We start from the raw sequence: 15,640 nt of genomic DNA, 5'->3' as shown, positions 1-15,640 counted from the left end.
CCTGATAAATTCATTTCTTTCATATTAGCAAGAGTCCATGAGGCCCGCCCTTTTTTTGTGGTGGTTATGATTTTTGTATAAAGCACAATTATTCCAATTCCTTATTTTATATGCTTTCGCACTTTTTTATCACCCCACTTCATGGCTATTCGTTAAACTGAATTGTGGGTGTGGTGAGGGGTGTATTTATAGGCATTTTGAGGTTTGGGAAACTTTGCCCCTCCTGGTAGGAATGTATATCCCATACGTCACTAGCTCATGGACTCTTGCTAATATGAAAGAAATGAATTTATCAGGTAAGTTCTTACATAAATTATGTTTTTTTCTCACCGCTCACTTACCTACACAGCGCTGGTATTACAGATTTTTACAAACCCGCCGTTAAAAGGCAAGAAGTGAGCGTTGAGCAAAATTGTGCTCCTTACTGCACTTCAATACCAGCGCTGCTTAAGTCAACGGTGAGCTGGACGTACGTGCTGGTGCACGATTTCCCCATAGGAATCAACAGGGAGAGCCGGCTGAGGAAAAGTCTAAAACCTGCAAAAAAGCAGAGTAAAACTCAGTAACGCAGCCCCATTGATTCCTATGGGAAATAAAATTTATGTTTACACCTAACACCCTAACATGAACCCCAAGTCTAAACACCCATAATCTTACACTTATTAACCCCTAATCTGCCGCCCCCGACATCGTCGCCACCTACATAAAAAATTTTTAAACCCCTAAACTACCGCTCCGACATCACCGCCACTATAATACACATATTAACCCCTAAACCTCTGCACTCCCGCCTCGCAAACATTAGTTAAATATTATTAACCCCTAATCTGCCTTCCCTAACATCGCCACCACCTACCTACAATTATTAACCCCTAATCTGCCGCCCCCAACGTCGCAGCCACTTTACTAAATGTATTAACCCCTAAACCTAAGTCTAACCCTAACACCCCCTAACTTAAATATAATTACAATAAATATAAATAAAAAATAATATTATACCTAAATAATTCCTATTTAAAACTAATAATGACCTGTAAAATAAACCCTAAGCTAGCTGCAATATAACTAATAATTACATTGTAGCTAGCTTAGGGTTTATTTTTATTTTACAGGCAAGTTTATATTTATTTTAACTAGGTAGAATAGTTATTAAATAGTTATTAAATATTTAATAACTACCTAGTTAAAATAAATACAAAAGTACCTGTAAAATAAAACCTAACCTAAGTTACACTAACACCTAACCACTACACTACAATTAAATAAATTAACTAAATTAAATACAATTAAATAAATTAAATTAGCTAAATCACAAAGACAAACAAACACTAAATTACAGAAAATAAAAAACAAATTACAGATCTTTAAACTAATTACACCTAATCTAATAGCCCTATCAAAATAAAAAAAAGCCCCACAAAAAAACAAAACAAAACATAGCCTACACTAAACTACCGATAGCGCTTAAAATGGCCTTTTGCGGGACATTGCCCCCAAAAAATCAGTTCTTTTTCCTGTAAAAAAAAAAAAAAATACAAACACCCCCCCAACAGTAAAACCCACCACCCACACAACCAACCCCCCAAATAAAATACTAACTAAAAAAACCTAAGCTCCCCATTGCCCTGAAAAGGGCATTTGGATCGGCATTGCCTTAAAAGGGCAGTTAGCTCTTTTGAGGGCCCAAAGCCCTAACCTAAAAATAAAACCCACCCAATACACCCTTAAAAAAACCTAACATTAACCCCCTGAAGATCGACTTACTGTTTGGAAGACTGGACATCCATCCTCAAGGAAGCGGCAGAAGTCTTCATCCAACCGGGCCGAAGTCATCAACGAAGCCGGGAGAAGTCTTCATCCAAGCTGGGCGAAGTGGTCCTCCAGACAGACAGAAGTCATCATCCCAGATGGCATCTTCTATCTTCATCCATCCGACACGTAGCGGGTCCATCTTCAAGACATCCGATGCGGAGCATTCTCTTCATCCAGAGTCTTCTTACTGAATGAAGGTTCCTTTAAGTGAGGTCATCCAAGATGGCATCCCTTAGATTCCGATTGGCTGATAGAATTCTATCAGCCAATCGGAATTAAGGTAGAAAAAATCCTATTGGCTGATGCAATCAGCCGATAGGATTGAAGTTCAATCCTATTGGCTGATCCAATCAGCCAATAGGATTGAGCTCACATTATTTTGTCTGTTCCAATCAGCCAATCCTATTGGCTGATTGGATTTAGTGGCGGCGATGTCCGGAGCGGCAGATTAGGGGTCAAAATTTTTATTTTAGTCTTTGCGATGCGGGAGGGCCTCGGTTTAGGTGTTAATAGGTAGTTTATTGGTGTTAGTGTACTTTTTAGCACTTTAGTTATGAGTTTTATGCTACAGCGTTGTACCATAAAACTCTTAACTACTGACCTTAATATGCGTTACGGATCTTGGAGGTAGAGGGTGTACCGCTCACTTTTTGGCCTCCCAGGACAGACTCGTAATACCAGCGCTATGGAAGTCTCATAGAAAAAAGGGTTTACGAATTTTACGTAAGTCGTTTTGCGGTAAGGCCAAAGAATTGTGCAGTGCCCCTAAACCTGCAAGACTCGTAATAGCAGCGGTAGTGAAAAAGCAGTGTTAGGACCTGTTAACGCTGCTTTTTCAGCCTAACGCACAACTCGTAATCTAGCCGTATGTTTATTAAAGGGATAGAAAGGTAAACATTGGAATGTGCGTGGGTGCATTTCACTTTGAAATAGAAGCATTTTTGCAATATACTTTGATTAGCAAAAATGCTTTTAGTAATAAATATTACTGTTTTTCTGCGGCATACACACATATGCTGTCAGGGCCTCTGCAGTGACACAAGTTCATATAAGCAATACATACCACTGCCAGCTCTCTGAGCAGGATTAGTGTTTGAATACTGGTGCACGGCCCTCACAGAATATGTGTGTATGCCGTAGAAAAAAAACAAATAACTTTTACAAAAAGCATTTTTGCTAATGGAAGTAAAATGCAAGAATGCTTCTATTTGAAAGTGAAATGCATCCATGCACATTTCATTTTCTCTTGTATGGTGTATCCAGTCCACGGATCATCCATTACTTGTGGGATATTCTCCTTCCCAACAGGAAGCTGCAAGAGGATCACCCACAGCAGAGCTGTCTATATAGCTCCTCCCCTAACTGCCACTACCAGTCATTCTCTTGCAGCTCTCGACAAAAAAGAAAGTAGCTAGAGAGATGTGGTGTTTATTTAGTTTATCTTCAATCAAAAGTTTGTTATTTTCAAATGGTACCGGAGTTGTACTGTTTTAGTCTCAGGCAGAAAGTTGAAGAAGAGTCTGCCTGTGGTTTTTGATGATCTTAGCAGGTTGTAACTAAGATCCATTGCTGTTCTCACACATAACTGAAGAGATGAGGTAACTTCAGCTGGGGGAATGACGTGCAGGGTCTCCTGCTATGAGGTATGTGCAGTTTACATTTTTGTAGAGAAATGAATATGCTAGAAAATGCTGTTAATACCGGATTTATGTAAGGTAAGCCTGATTACAGTGATTTAATAACGACTAGTATCATGCTTGCTGTAAAAGGTAATATTCTTATTACTTTCTCACATTACTGAAAGTAAGATAACGTTTCCTGGAAGTGTTTAAACGTTTTTTTCTACATATTGGTGATAAAACTTTATTGGGGCCCAGTTTTTTCCACATGGCTGGCTAGATTTTGCCTAGGGATAGTTTTTTATGGCCCTCTCACTGTGAGTACAGGTTGGGAGGGGCCTAATTTCAGGCCTAAATCGTGCAGTAGTTTTTGCAGCTTGAGACTTCCAGCTTCCCTGAAGGAGTCCCCTGAACACTTAGGACCTCTACAAAGGGTTTTTGTGCCTTCAAAAGTCGTTTGTATGGGCAGGTAGGGGCCACAGCAGAGCTGTGGCAGTTTGTTGTGACTGTTAAAAAACGTTTATATAGTTTTTTTTTATCCATTTTGAAACTAAGGGGTTAATCATCCATTTGCAAGTGGGTGCAATGCTCTGTTAGTCTATTATACACACTGTAAAAATTTCGTAAGATTTACTGCTTTTTATCACTGTTTTTTCAATTTCTGACAAAATTTGTTTCTCTTAAAGGCACAGTACCGTTTTTATTTTTTGCTTGTTTACATTTATCAAAGTGTTTTCCAAGCTTGCTGGTCTCATTGCTAGTCTGTTTAAACATGTCTGACATAGAGGAAACTCCTTGTTCATTATGTTTAGAAGCCATTGTGGAACCCCCTCTTAGAATGTGTATCAAATGTACTGATTTTACTTTAAGTTATAAAGATCATATTCTGTCTTTAAAAGATTTATCACCAGAGGAAATTGACAAGGGGGAAGTTATGCCGACTAACTCGCCCCACGTGTCAGAACCTTTGACTCCCGCTCAAGGGACTCCCGCTCAAGTGGCGCCAAGTAATCTAGCGCGCCCATGGCGTTTACTTTACAAGACATGGCGGCAGTTATGGATCATACCCTTACAGCGGTATTGTCCAAACTACCAGGGTTACAAGGAAAGCGAGACAGCTCTGGGTTTGTTTATGACGCCGTTGTTCATTTAACCAAACTAACGGCTAAGAACTCAGGTTTTGCTATACAGGCGCGTAGGGCGCTATGGCTTAAATCCTGGTCAGCTGACGTTACTTCAAAGTCTAAGCTTCTCAACATTCCCTTCAAGGGGACAGACCCTATTCGGGCCTGGACTGAAGGGAGATCATTTCTGATATTACTGGAGGAAAAGGTCATGCCCTTCCTCAGGATAGGTCTAACAAATTAAGGACCAAACAAACTAATTTTCGTGCCTTTCGAAACTTTAAGACGAGCGCGGCATCAACTCCCTCTAATGCAAAACAAGAGGGAAATTTTGCCCAGTCCAAGCCGGTCTGGAGACCTAACCAGGCCTGGAACAAAGGTAAGCAGACCAAGAAGCCTGCTGCTGCCTCTAAGACAGCATGAATGATCAGCCCCCGACCCGGTAACGGATCTAGTAGGGGGCAGACTTTCTCTCTTCACCCAGGCTTGGGCAAGAGATGTCCAGGATCCCTGGGCGTTGGAAATTGTGTCCCAGGGATATCTTCTGGACTTCAAAGCTTCTTCCCCAAAAGGAAGATTTCATTTCTCACAATTATCTGCAGACCAGATAAAGAGAGAGGCATTTTTACATTGTGTTCAAGACCTCCTAGTTATGGGAGTGATCCACCCAGTTCCAAAGGAGGAACAGGGGCAAGGCTTCTATTCAAATCTCTTTGTGGTTCCCAAGAAAGAGGTAACCTTCAGACCAATCTTAGATCTCAAGATCGTAAACAAATTTCTCAGGGTCTCATCTTTCAAGATGGAGACTATTCGAACCATCCTACCTATGATCCAGGAGGGTCAATACATGACTACCGTGGACTTAAAGGATGCTTATCTTCACATTCCGATACACAAGGTTTGCCTTCCTAGACAGACATTACCAGTTTGTGGCTCTTCCCTTTGGGTTAGCTACGGCACCAAGAATCTTTACGAAGGTTCTGGGGTCACTTCTGGCGGTCCTAAGGCCGCGGGGCATAGCAGTAGCCCCTTACTTAGACGACATTCTGATACAGGCGTCGAATTTCCAAATTGCCAAGTCCCATAGGGACATTGTTCTGGCATTCCGGAAGTTTCATGGGTGGAAAGTGAACGAAAAGAAGAGTTCTCTATCCCCTCTCACAAGAGTTTCCTTCCGGGGAACTCTGATAGATTCTGTAGAAATGAGGATTTACCTGACAGAGGACAGGTTGTCAAAACTTCTAAATTCCTGTCGTGTTCTTTATTATACTTCTCGCCCTTCGGTGGCTCAGTGTATGGAAGTAATCGGCTTAATGGTAGCGGCAATGGACATAGTTCCATTTGCCCGCCTACATCTCAGACCGCTGCAACTCTGCATGCTCAGTCAGTGGAATGGGGATTACACAGATTTGTCCCCTCTACTAAATCTGGATCAAGAGACCAGGGATTCTCTTCTCTGGTGGCTATCTCGGGTCCATCTGTCCAAAGGTATGACCTTCCGCAGGCCAGATTGGACAATAGTAACAACAGATGCCAGCCTTTTGGGTTGGGGTGCAGTCTGGAACTCTCTGAAGGCTCAGGGGTCGTGGACTCAGGAGGAGGCACTCCTTCCAATAAACATTTCTAGAACTAAGGAGCGATATTCAATGCTCTTCAGGTTTCAAAGATAATTCAATGGGCAGAGATTCACTCTTGCCATCTATCAGCTATCCATATCACAGGTGTAGAGAACTGGGAGGCAGATTTTCTAAGTCGTCAGACTTTTCATCCGGGGGAGTGGGAGCTCCATCCGGAGGTGTTTGCACAGTTGATTCAACGTTGGGGCAAACCAGAACTGGATCTCATGGCTTCTCGCCAGAATGACAATCTTCCTTGTTATGGATCCAGGGATCCCAAGGCAGCGCTGATAGATGCTCTAGCAGCGCCTTGGTCCTTCAACCTGGCTTATGTGTTTCCACCGTTTCCTCTGCTCCCTCGTCTGATTGCCAAGATCAAACGGGTGAGAGCATCGGTAATTTTGGTAGCACCTGCGTGGCCACGCAGGACTTGGTATGCAGATCTGGTGGACATGTCATCCTTTCCACCATGGACTCTGCCTCTGAGGCAGGACCTTCTACTTCAGGGTCCTTTCAACCATCCAAATCTAATTTCTCTGCGGCTGACTGCTTGGAGATTGAACGCTTGATTTTATCAAAGCGTGGTTTCTCCGAGTCGGTCATTGATACCTTAATACAGGAGCGAAAGCCTGTCACCAGGAAAATCTATCATAAGATATGGTGTAAATATCTTAATTGGTGTGAATCCAAGGGTTACTCATGGAGTAAAGTCAGGATTCCTAGGATATTATCTTTTCTCCAAGAAGGATTGGAGAAGGGTTTGTCAGCTAGTTCCTTTAAAAGGACAGATTTCTGCTCTGTCTATTCTTTTGCACAAACGTCTGGCTGAGGTTCCAGACGTGCAGGCGTTTTGTCAGGCTTTAGTCAGAATCAAGCCTGTGTTTAAACCTGTTGCTCCGCCTTGGAGTTTAAATTTAGTTCTTAAGGTTCTTCAAGGGGTTCCGTTTGAACCTTTGCATTCCATAGATATTAAGCTCTTAACCTGGAAGGTTCTGTTTTTAGTACTATCTCCTCGGCTCGAAGAGTTTCGGAGTTATCTGCTTTACAATGTGATTCCCCTTATCTCATTTTTTTATGCAGATAAGGTAGTGTTACGTACCAAACCTGTTTTTTTTACCTAAGGTGGTATCTAATAAAAATATCAATCAGGAGATTGTTTGTACCGTCACTGTGTCCTAATCCTTCTTCAAAGAAGGAACGTCTTTTATACAATCTTGACGTGGTTCGTGCTTTAAAGTTTTATTTACAAGCTACTAAAGATTTTAGTCAAACATCTGCATTGTTTGTTGTCTACTCTGGACAGAGGAGAGGTCAAAAGGCTTCGGCAACCTCTCTTTCTTTTTGGCTAAGGAGTATAATACGCTTAGCTTATGAGACTGCTGGCCAGCAGCCTCCTGAAAGGATTACAGCTCATTCTACTAGAGCGGTAGCTTCCACATGGGCTTTTAAAAATGAGGCTTCTGTTGAACAGATTTGTAAGGCGGCGACTTGGTCTTCGCTTCATACTTTTTCAAAGTTCTATAAATTTGATATTTTTGCTTCTTCTGAGGCTATTTTTGGGAGAAAGGTCTTGCAGGCAGTGGTGCCTTCCGTTTAAGCACCTGCCTTGTCCCTCCCTTCATCCGTGTCCTATAGCTTTGGTATTGGTATCCCACAAGTAATGGATGATCCGTGGACTGGATACACCTTACAAGAGAAAGCATAATTTATGCTTACCTGATAAATTTATTTCTCTTGTGGTGTATCCAGTCCACGGCCCGCCCTGTCATTTTAAGGCAGGGGTTTTTTATTTTTAAACTACAGTCACCACTGACTGCACCCTATAGTTTCTCCTTTCTCTTGCTTGTCTTCGGTCGAATGACTGGTAGTGGCAGTTAGGGGAGGAGCTATATAGACAGCTCTGCTGTGGGTGATCCTCTTGCAGCTTCCTGTTGGGAAGGAGAATATCCCACAAGTAATGGATGATCCGTGGACTGGATACACCACAAGAGAAATAAATTTATCAGGTAAGCATAAATTATGTTTTTGACCTTTCTATCAATTACATTGAGGTCATCAGCAATGAAGGTATACATTAATGTTGTTCAGGTGTGTCGTAATTGTCACAAGTGTACAGATTTAATATCAATGACATAGACAATCTCAAGTAGTATAAAAATAATACAAGGATGTAGGAGCAAAAAGAAGAAAAAAGTATCATAACTATTATTTTTAAGCACATATGAATGTTTAAACTCATCATGTGATCTGTTGCTAAAAAATATATAGATTTGTTTTGTAGTCTACAGATTTCTGAATAAGTGGATATGTAACCTTATATCTTGGAGTAGGTAGATAGACCAAAATGTCTTAAAGGGATACTAAACCTACATTTGTTATTTCATGATTCATATAGAGCATGCAATTTTAAGCAACTTTCTAATTTACTCCTATTATCAGTTTTTCTTCATTCTCATGCTATCTTTATTTGAAAAGGAAATATGTAAGCTTAAGAGCCGGACCATTTTTGGTTCAGAACCAGGGTAGTGCTTGCTGATTGGTGTATAAATGTAGCAAACCAATCAGCAAGCTGTACCCATGTGTTGAACCAAAAATGGGCCGGCTTCTAACCTTACTTTACTGCATTTTCAAATAAAGATAGCAAGAGAATGAAGAAAAATTGATAATTGGAATAAATGAGAAATTTGCTTAAAATTGCATGCTCTATCCGAAACATGAAAGAAAAAATGTGGGTTTAGTTTCCCTTTAAGGATGTTTCTCCCTTCCTATATACTTCCTCTTTCCTACCAGCTTCGGTTCTGTGCCAACCCACTTCGAATTGGAAAGTAGAAGTGGTGCTGAATTTTTTCCCCCCCCCCCATGTATGACTGACAAAATTTGCATCCCTCTACGTACAGCTGATTGTTAATGTAAGGGCTCCCTGTAGCCTGTTTTAGATCTCCCAGGTCACAATGGAATTTTCTCTTTGCTCCCAGGTGTTTATACTCTCAGCCAATCTGTCAGTAATCGCCAGGAGCAAACAGGTTATGTTTTAACGCATCTTTATGATTATTTTCACCTCTGCTGATCACTTTCCTGTGCATTGCGTTTAATAACTGGCTCGTTTTGCGTCACCTACAACCCTAGTATACATACAGTTTTATGTTTGTTGTTTGGGATAAATTTGAGAATCACTATGAGCCATATCCATGGAAATAATCTGCACTTTTAGAGAAAGAATTGCTAAATCCATACAAATACGATCTTGGAAAAACCTTAGCATATGCAGAACTTATAGGAAGCTGAATGACGTCTTCCATTCATACCAGTTACCAAATTCTGAAACAGGAAGAAGAGAAACCCTGAATTCTTTTGAGTTCTGTTTTTAGGATGCAATAAGTATCTATAGCCACCAATCCAAACTGTGAAGACATTGATTATTTGTAAGTAGGAATATTGTTGTATTTTATTTATTCATAGGTCAAGGAATAGCAATTTAGTATATTGATTCATAAGCTTTTTTTCAAGGCAAAAATTGAAACTACTTTTCCAGGTCTGAGTATATAGAATATCATGTCATTACTTTCTATTTAATTTACCACAGATACAGTGCGAGATGCAACAACCGCACAGCAAGCTTTGTTAGTAGCCAAGAACATTGACTTATTTCCTTCCAATCAAGAACGATTCGGTGAAGGGAATATTGATGTCTGGTGGATTGTTCATGATGGTGGGATGTTAATGTTATTACCTTTCCTACTGCGCCAACATAAGGTGCGTCAATTTAAAAAATGTATTCTGTAGTGAACATAATAAATAAAAATATATATATGTGTATATGTAAGGGATTTGATATTATTATCATTCATCTGTAACTAATATGTGTCTTAATCTTCAATAAAAGTAAAACATGCAAATTGTTCTATCCTGTAAGATAGGAAAAGTATACTGACACATTCTGATCTGGTTACGCAGACAGTGTGTAGACAGTTTTATGTTTCAATTTCCCAGGGAAGAGGATTTTAATATTGACATAATAAAAAAAGGATCAGCTGTTACCTTGTTGTTCTTTACATTTCTAGGGTAAATTATGATTAGTGTTTCTAAAGGCATTTAGTAAGGTTTTATATAATTAAAACATATCACTGCACTTAATACATTTAACTTGAGGTGCTCTCTCATCTCCACATAATATAGTTTACATTCTAACTCTGCACATGGTGAGATCAACTTCAAATTTCTTTTTTTCAATGTACAAAGTATGTTCCATAGGACCAGAAGGTCCGATACTTTATTGGATTTTATCGTTGTAAAGGGGTCCTGCGAGTCCCCAATAGTTATATTATTCTTTCTTCAAAATACGAATAAAAACAACTTTTAAAAAAAACCCCAAAAAAAACCCCCATATCTCTATTTGTAGGTTAAACTGTTACTTTCTAAGAGTTGTTTTAAATAGATATTGTTGAAGGGATATTATGATCAACATGTAACTGCACATAGATGATCAATTACATCTTTGAATAGAAACATATTTACAGCATACATGTAATGGCAAAAATGCTTCTAGTAAAAATTATCACTGTTTTATTAATATTTTTACTGATAGTGCATGTGAAGCATATATATTCTCAGTGCACTATCATTTAAAATACTGCAGCTGCTCAGAGCATCAGTAGGGCTTATGTCATCTCAGCAATTAACAAACTGAGTCATTACCAGACGGTACGAGCACCTTAGGCTCTCTGAGCAAGTGCTGTGTTTAAAATGCTGGTGCATACTTAACCCATTCATGACGGGTCTAATTTCTCTACATTGGAACAACGTTCCTATGTAAACAAATTGAAATCACGTGATTGTGCATGAGATTGCGGTATTTCAATGATGGAATTGGGTCTGGGGGGCATTCCTATGGCGTTAGGCACGCCCTCCAGGCCGCGATCCCATTCAGGAAGCACTGTTGGCTTTAGTACAGCCAAATGGCAAGGAGCATGCTGTCCTAACGGCGCTAAAGCCCAGCGCAGTTAGGACGACATGGAACATCCTAACGTCAGGAAGAGTTTGAATACACTTTTGAAACAGTTATATCTTTTATTTGAAGCATTTTTGCTGATAGATGTATATTACAAAAATACTTCTATTCAAAACTGAAATGCATCCATGTGGATTCCAATTTTGACTGTCCCTTTAAAGTTTATGTAATATAAAATGTATCTCCATCGTGTGTTTTGATTATTAATATTTTTGGATGTTGATTCATAATAATTTTTCTATCATTGAATTTATAAGACACAAGATAACTTTTTAATTTTTAAATAAAGAACTGTGTGACTTATTTTACACACTACAGTTCTTTGTTGCACTTTTTTTTACGTATATATTCGGCACTAAAAGAGCTGCGATGTTCAGCATCCATTTAGTAAACAAACTTAGAGATGCACATCTAATACTAAGCATATATATTCCCAGGTTACTGTTTGGATGAATGCATATTGCAAACTACATTAAAAGTCTTATTTAGATTATTTTTTTTAAACATCAGCACCATCTTTATTTTTATGGTGCCCGTCTCAAAGCCTAGGCAACTCCTGATTGGTGCATATGTACTATGTACTCACTTGTCTATCAACCAAGTGTTTGTGCAGAGTGTACACATCAATCAGCAGTTGTGTATGCTCCAAGATTGGCACAGTCTTAAAGTAGTGGGTTTTTTTTTTTTTTTTTTTTACATCAAAATGCATTAAAATATTTTTTTAACTCTGCAGCCCCTGCATACTAATTCATTTCACTTAAAGGGACAGTCTAGTCAAAGTTAAACTTTCATTATTCGGATAGGGCATGTAATTTTAATCAACTTTCCAATTTACTTTTATCATCAAATTTGCTTTTTTTCTCTTGGTATTCTTAGTTTAAACTAAACCTAGGCAGACTCATATGCTAACTTCTAAACCCTTGAGGGCTGCCTCTTATCACATGCTTTTTAAATTCCTTTTCAACACAAAGGCCACGTGGGCCATATAGATAACACTGTGTACAGACACAGGGAGTTATTTAAGATTTAGCCCAACACAATGCTAACTGCAAGACAATAGATAGTAAACAGTCACAGTCATGTGATCAGGGGGCTGGAAGAAGGTTCCTAGATACAAGGTAATCACAGAGGTAAAAAGTACATTAATATAACTGTGTTGGTTGTGCAAAACTGAGGAATGGGTAATAAAGGGATTTCAAAAACAATAACAATTCTATAGTAGACTCTCCCTTTAATACAATTTTAAAAGTGAGTCTAGCAGTGTAGACATGTTTAGAATGTAATGTTTTAGTGCACTAATATTTCTGAGTTTTTTGCTTCCTGAGCCTGAGACATTATTCTATTTTTTTACAATCTTAATACCTGGCTCATGGGAGACCCCTAGTGGGTAATTTAATTCAGTGAAATGCCTTCATTTTGGTATGGAATTTGCATGTACTGAATGTTTATAATTCAGTACAGGGGTGTGTATGCATGTGTGTGTGTGTGTGTATATATATATATATATATATATATATATATATATATTATATATATATATATATATATATATATATATATACACACACACACAAGAGTATTACATTAAGCAATGATACTTTTTTTATTAGAATAACTATAAATTTATAAGTTGACAAGCTTTCGGAAGAATTCCTTCCTTTCTCAAGTCGGAAGCAATACTGACCAATTCAATTAAATTTACAGATTATAGCTTAAAACACAGGATGGCTAAAAAAAACAGAAAGTGTTAGAGGTTTGAGTGCAGGGAGAGGATGGGGGTGTCGTAAAAATCATGAGGGGGGCTTAGGTGATAGAGGCAGGCAGTGTCCAGTGTAGGAGAACAGACAGGGGAAATGAGATAATTTATGCCTACCTGATAAAAAAGTTTCTTTCCAGATATGGTGAGTCCACGGCTTCATCAATTACTGTTGGGAATACACTCCTGGCCAGCAGGAGGAGGCAAAGAGCACCACAGTTAAACTGTTAAGTATCACTTCCCTTCCCACAAACCCCAGTCATTCGACTGAAGGTAAAGGAGAAAAAAGAAGTAACACAAAGGTGTAAAGGTGCCTGAGGTGTAGTCAAAAAAATAACTGTGGGCCGTGGACTCACCATATCCGGAAAGAAATGAATTTATCAGGTAAGCATACATTCTCTTTTCTTTCCTAAGATCTGGTTCACAGCTTCATCAATTACTGTTGGAAACCAATACCCAAGCTAGAGGACACAGATGAAGCACCACTGCTTGAATAACCTTTCTCCCAAAAGCCTCATCCGAAACAAAAACTTCATTTTTGAAAGCCCAAGAAAAAGAGACAGCCTTTGTGTAATGAGCCATTTTACTCTCTCGGGAGACTGCAGCCCAGCAGTCTAAAAAGCAAACTAATAAAACTTCTCAACCAGAGAAAAGAGAAGTAGCAGTAGCTTTCTGTTACAGAGAAAGCAAACGAAAACATAAAAATATTAAGCACGCACAACATCCAAATTGTGCACACACGTTCTTCACAAGATAAGAATGAGAACACAGAGAGGGAACAACAAATTCCCACGTAGGATAAATAACCGCCTTATCCGTTAAGATGAAGCGAATTACACTGTAAAGCCGGGAGTACCCAAACTCTCAGAGAAGAAGATATAGCAAAAAAAGAAAACTTTCAAGATAAAAATTTAAAATCTATGGAATGCTATGGCTCAAACTGAGCCTGCTGCAAAACCTTAAAACCAAGGTTAAAACTCCAAGAGGAGCAACAGACTTAAAAACAGGCCTGATACTAACCAGGGTCTGACAAAAAGATTACACATCTGGCACATCCGCCAGACACTTATGTAAATAAGGATAACGCAGAAATCGGACCCTTCAGAGAACAGACTGACAAACCATCCTCCAGACCTTCCTGGAGAAAGGGCAAAACCCCTAGGAATCCTGACCCTACTTCCAAGAGTAGTCCTGGGATTCACACCAATCAGGGAATTTACGCTATACCTTATGGTAAAAGTTACCAGTGACAGGCTTGCGAGCCTGAATCATGGTCTCAAAGACCGATTCAGAAAAAAACACGCTTAGGCAGAATTAAGCATTCAATCTCCAGGCATAAAGCTTCAGAGAAAACGAAAGTTGGATGAAAGACTGGACCCTGAATTAGAAGGGCCTCTGTGAGGAGTGGCATCCTGTCATACCGGGTAAGTCTGAATACCAGATCATGTGAGACTATGCAGGATTATTAGAATACCTATGCTCACTCCCATTTGATACAAGCAATGACTCATGGAAGGAGAGCAATCAGACTGAAACCCCAAAGAACCACCATGGTATTTAGCAGAGCAGCCTGCTGATCTCTTGACCCTAAACATAACTTGGAAGCATGATGTACTTCCATCTCCAACTCCAGCACCCCCCATTTGAGGGTTAACCTGGAGAACACCCCCGGGAGAAGCGCCCCCTCCCCAGAATGACAAATCTTAATGCTCAAAAAGTGAGCTCCCGGTATTCACTCTTGAAATGTGAATAGTGGAAAAAACAATGAATGTGAGCGTCCGCCCACCAAACAATCCACGCCAATCATGGCAAAGGAACTCCAGGTTCCTCTCAGGTGGTTAATTTTAAACCACTGAGATGAAAGTATTCAACTAGAACCTGAAAACTCGGTTAAGACAACTGAGGCCAAGCCAACAAGCAAAGTAGATCGCTCTCCACTCCAAGATGGTTATAGGGATAGCAGGCTCCTCCCAAGCCCAAAGTCACCAACCCACCAGGCTAGCGACTGTGGTGACTATAACTCGGGAAAGTCTCCGGAAGCATGTGCCCCGAGACAAAAGCTCCTGAGAAAACCAAAAGATTCTGGAGAATGCGGGTACCGCTACCTCTCGCAAGCAAAGCGAATGCTCTACCACTAATTCCCCTCTCTGATCCACAGGGAAGAATCTCAAGTCGATAGATCTAGATCTATCCTCCGAGACAGAGCCACAAGATCCCGGTCTACAGTCTGAACATGCAGCAGACTCTCAGATGGAATCGAGCAAAGGGATAATGTCCCATGAAGTAACCATCAGACCAATTACATCCATACATTGAGCCATTGAAGGTCAAACAGAAGAGTGCAGAAAGAGGCAAGAGGAAAGAATCCTTGATTTACCGATATCTGGCAAAAATATTTTCAGAGATAGGGAAACTAAAATGGACACTTAGAAAGCTACCCCTGTGACTGGAACAAGGGAATACATTTTCAGAGTCACTTCCCATCCATGGGAATGAAGAAAAGACAACAAGATTTCAGAATGAAAGAGCTTGTTGAAAATATGGCGCCTGAATCCTTATGTTGTTCAGGAAGGGCACCACAACAATTCTCTGACACACTGCTAAAATAGCCCCATCTGGGAACCGTTTGACAGGCAAAAACTCAGAGACTTGAAAATACGCGTCCTCCAGGTCTACGGTCACCATTAATTGATCCTCCTAGATCA

At 39.8% G+C, this 15,640-nt stretch overlaps 1 protein-coding gene across 1 annotated transcript in view; it reads left to right on the top strand.

Annotated features, from left to right (window-relative positions):
- SLC12A7 (solute carrier family 12 member 7) overlaps positions 1-15,640 on the top strand; it is a 468,927-nt gene that overhangs the window by 326,077 nt on the left and 127,210 nt on the right. The window contains exon 19 of the mRNA XM_053714358.1: positions 9,755-9,924. Within this exon, the coding sequence (XP_053570333.1) occupies positions 9,755-9,924 (170 nt within the window). The remainder of the gene's footprint in view (positions 1-9,754; positions 9,925-15,640) is intronic.

The sequence above is a fragment of the Bombina bombina genome, chromosome 5 (assembly GCF_027579735.1).
Source record: "Bombina bombina isolate aBomBom1 chromosome 5, aBomBom1.pri, whole genome shotgun sequence".
NCBI lineage: Eukaryota > Metazoa > Chordata > Amphibia > Anura > Bombinatoridae > Bombina > Bombina bombina.
This window is presented reverse-complemented; position numbering and strand designations above follow the sequence as displayed.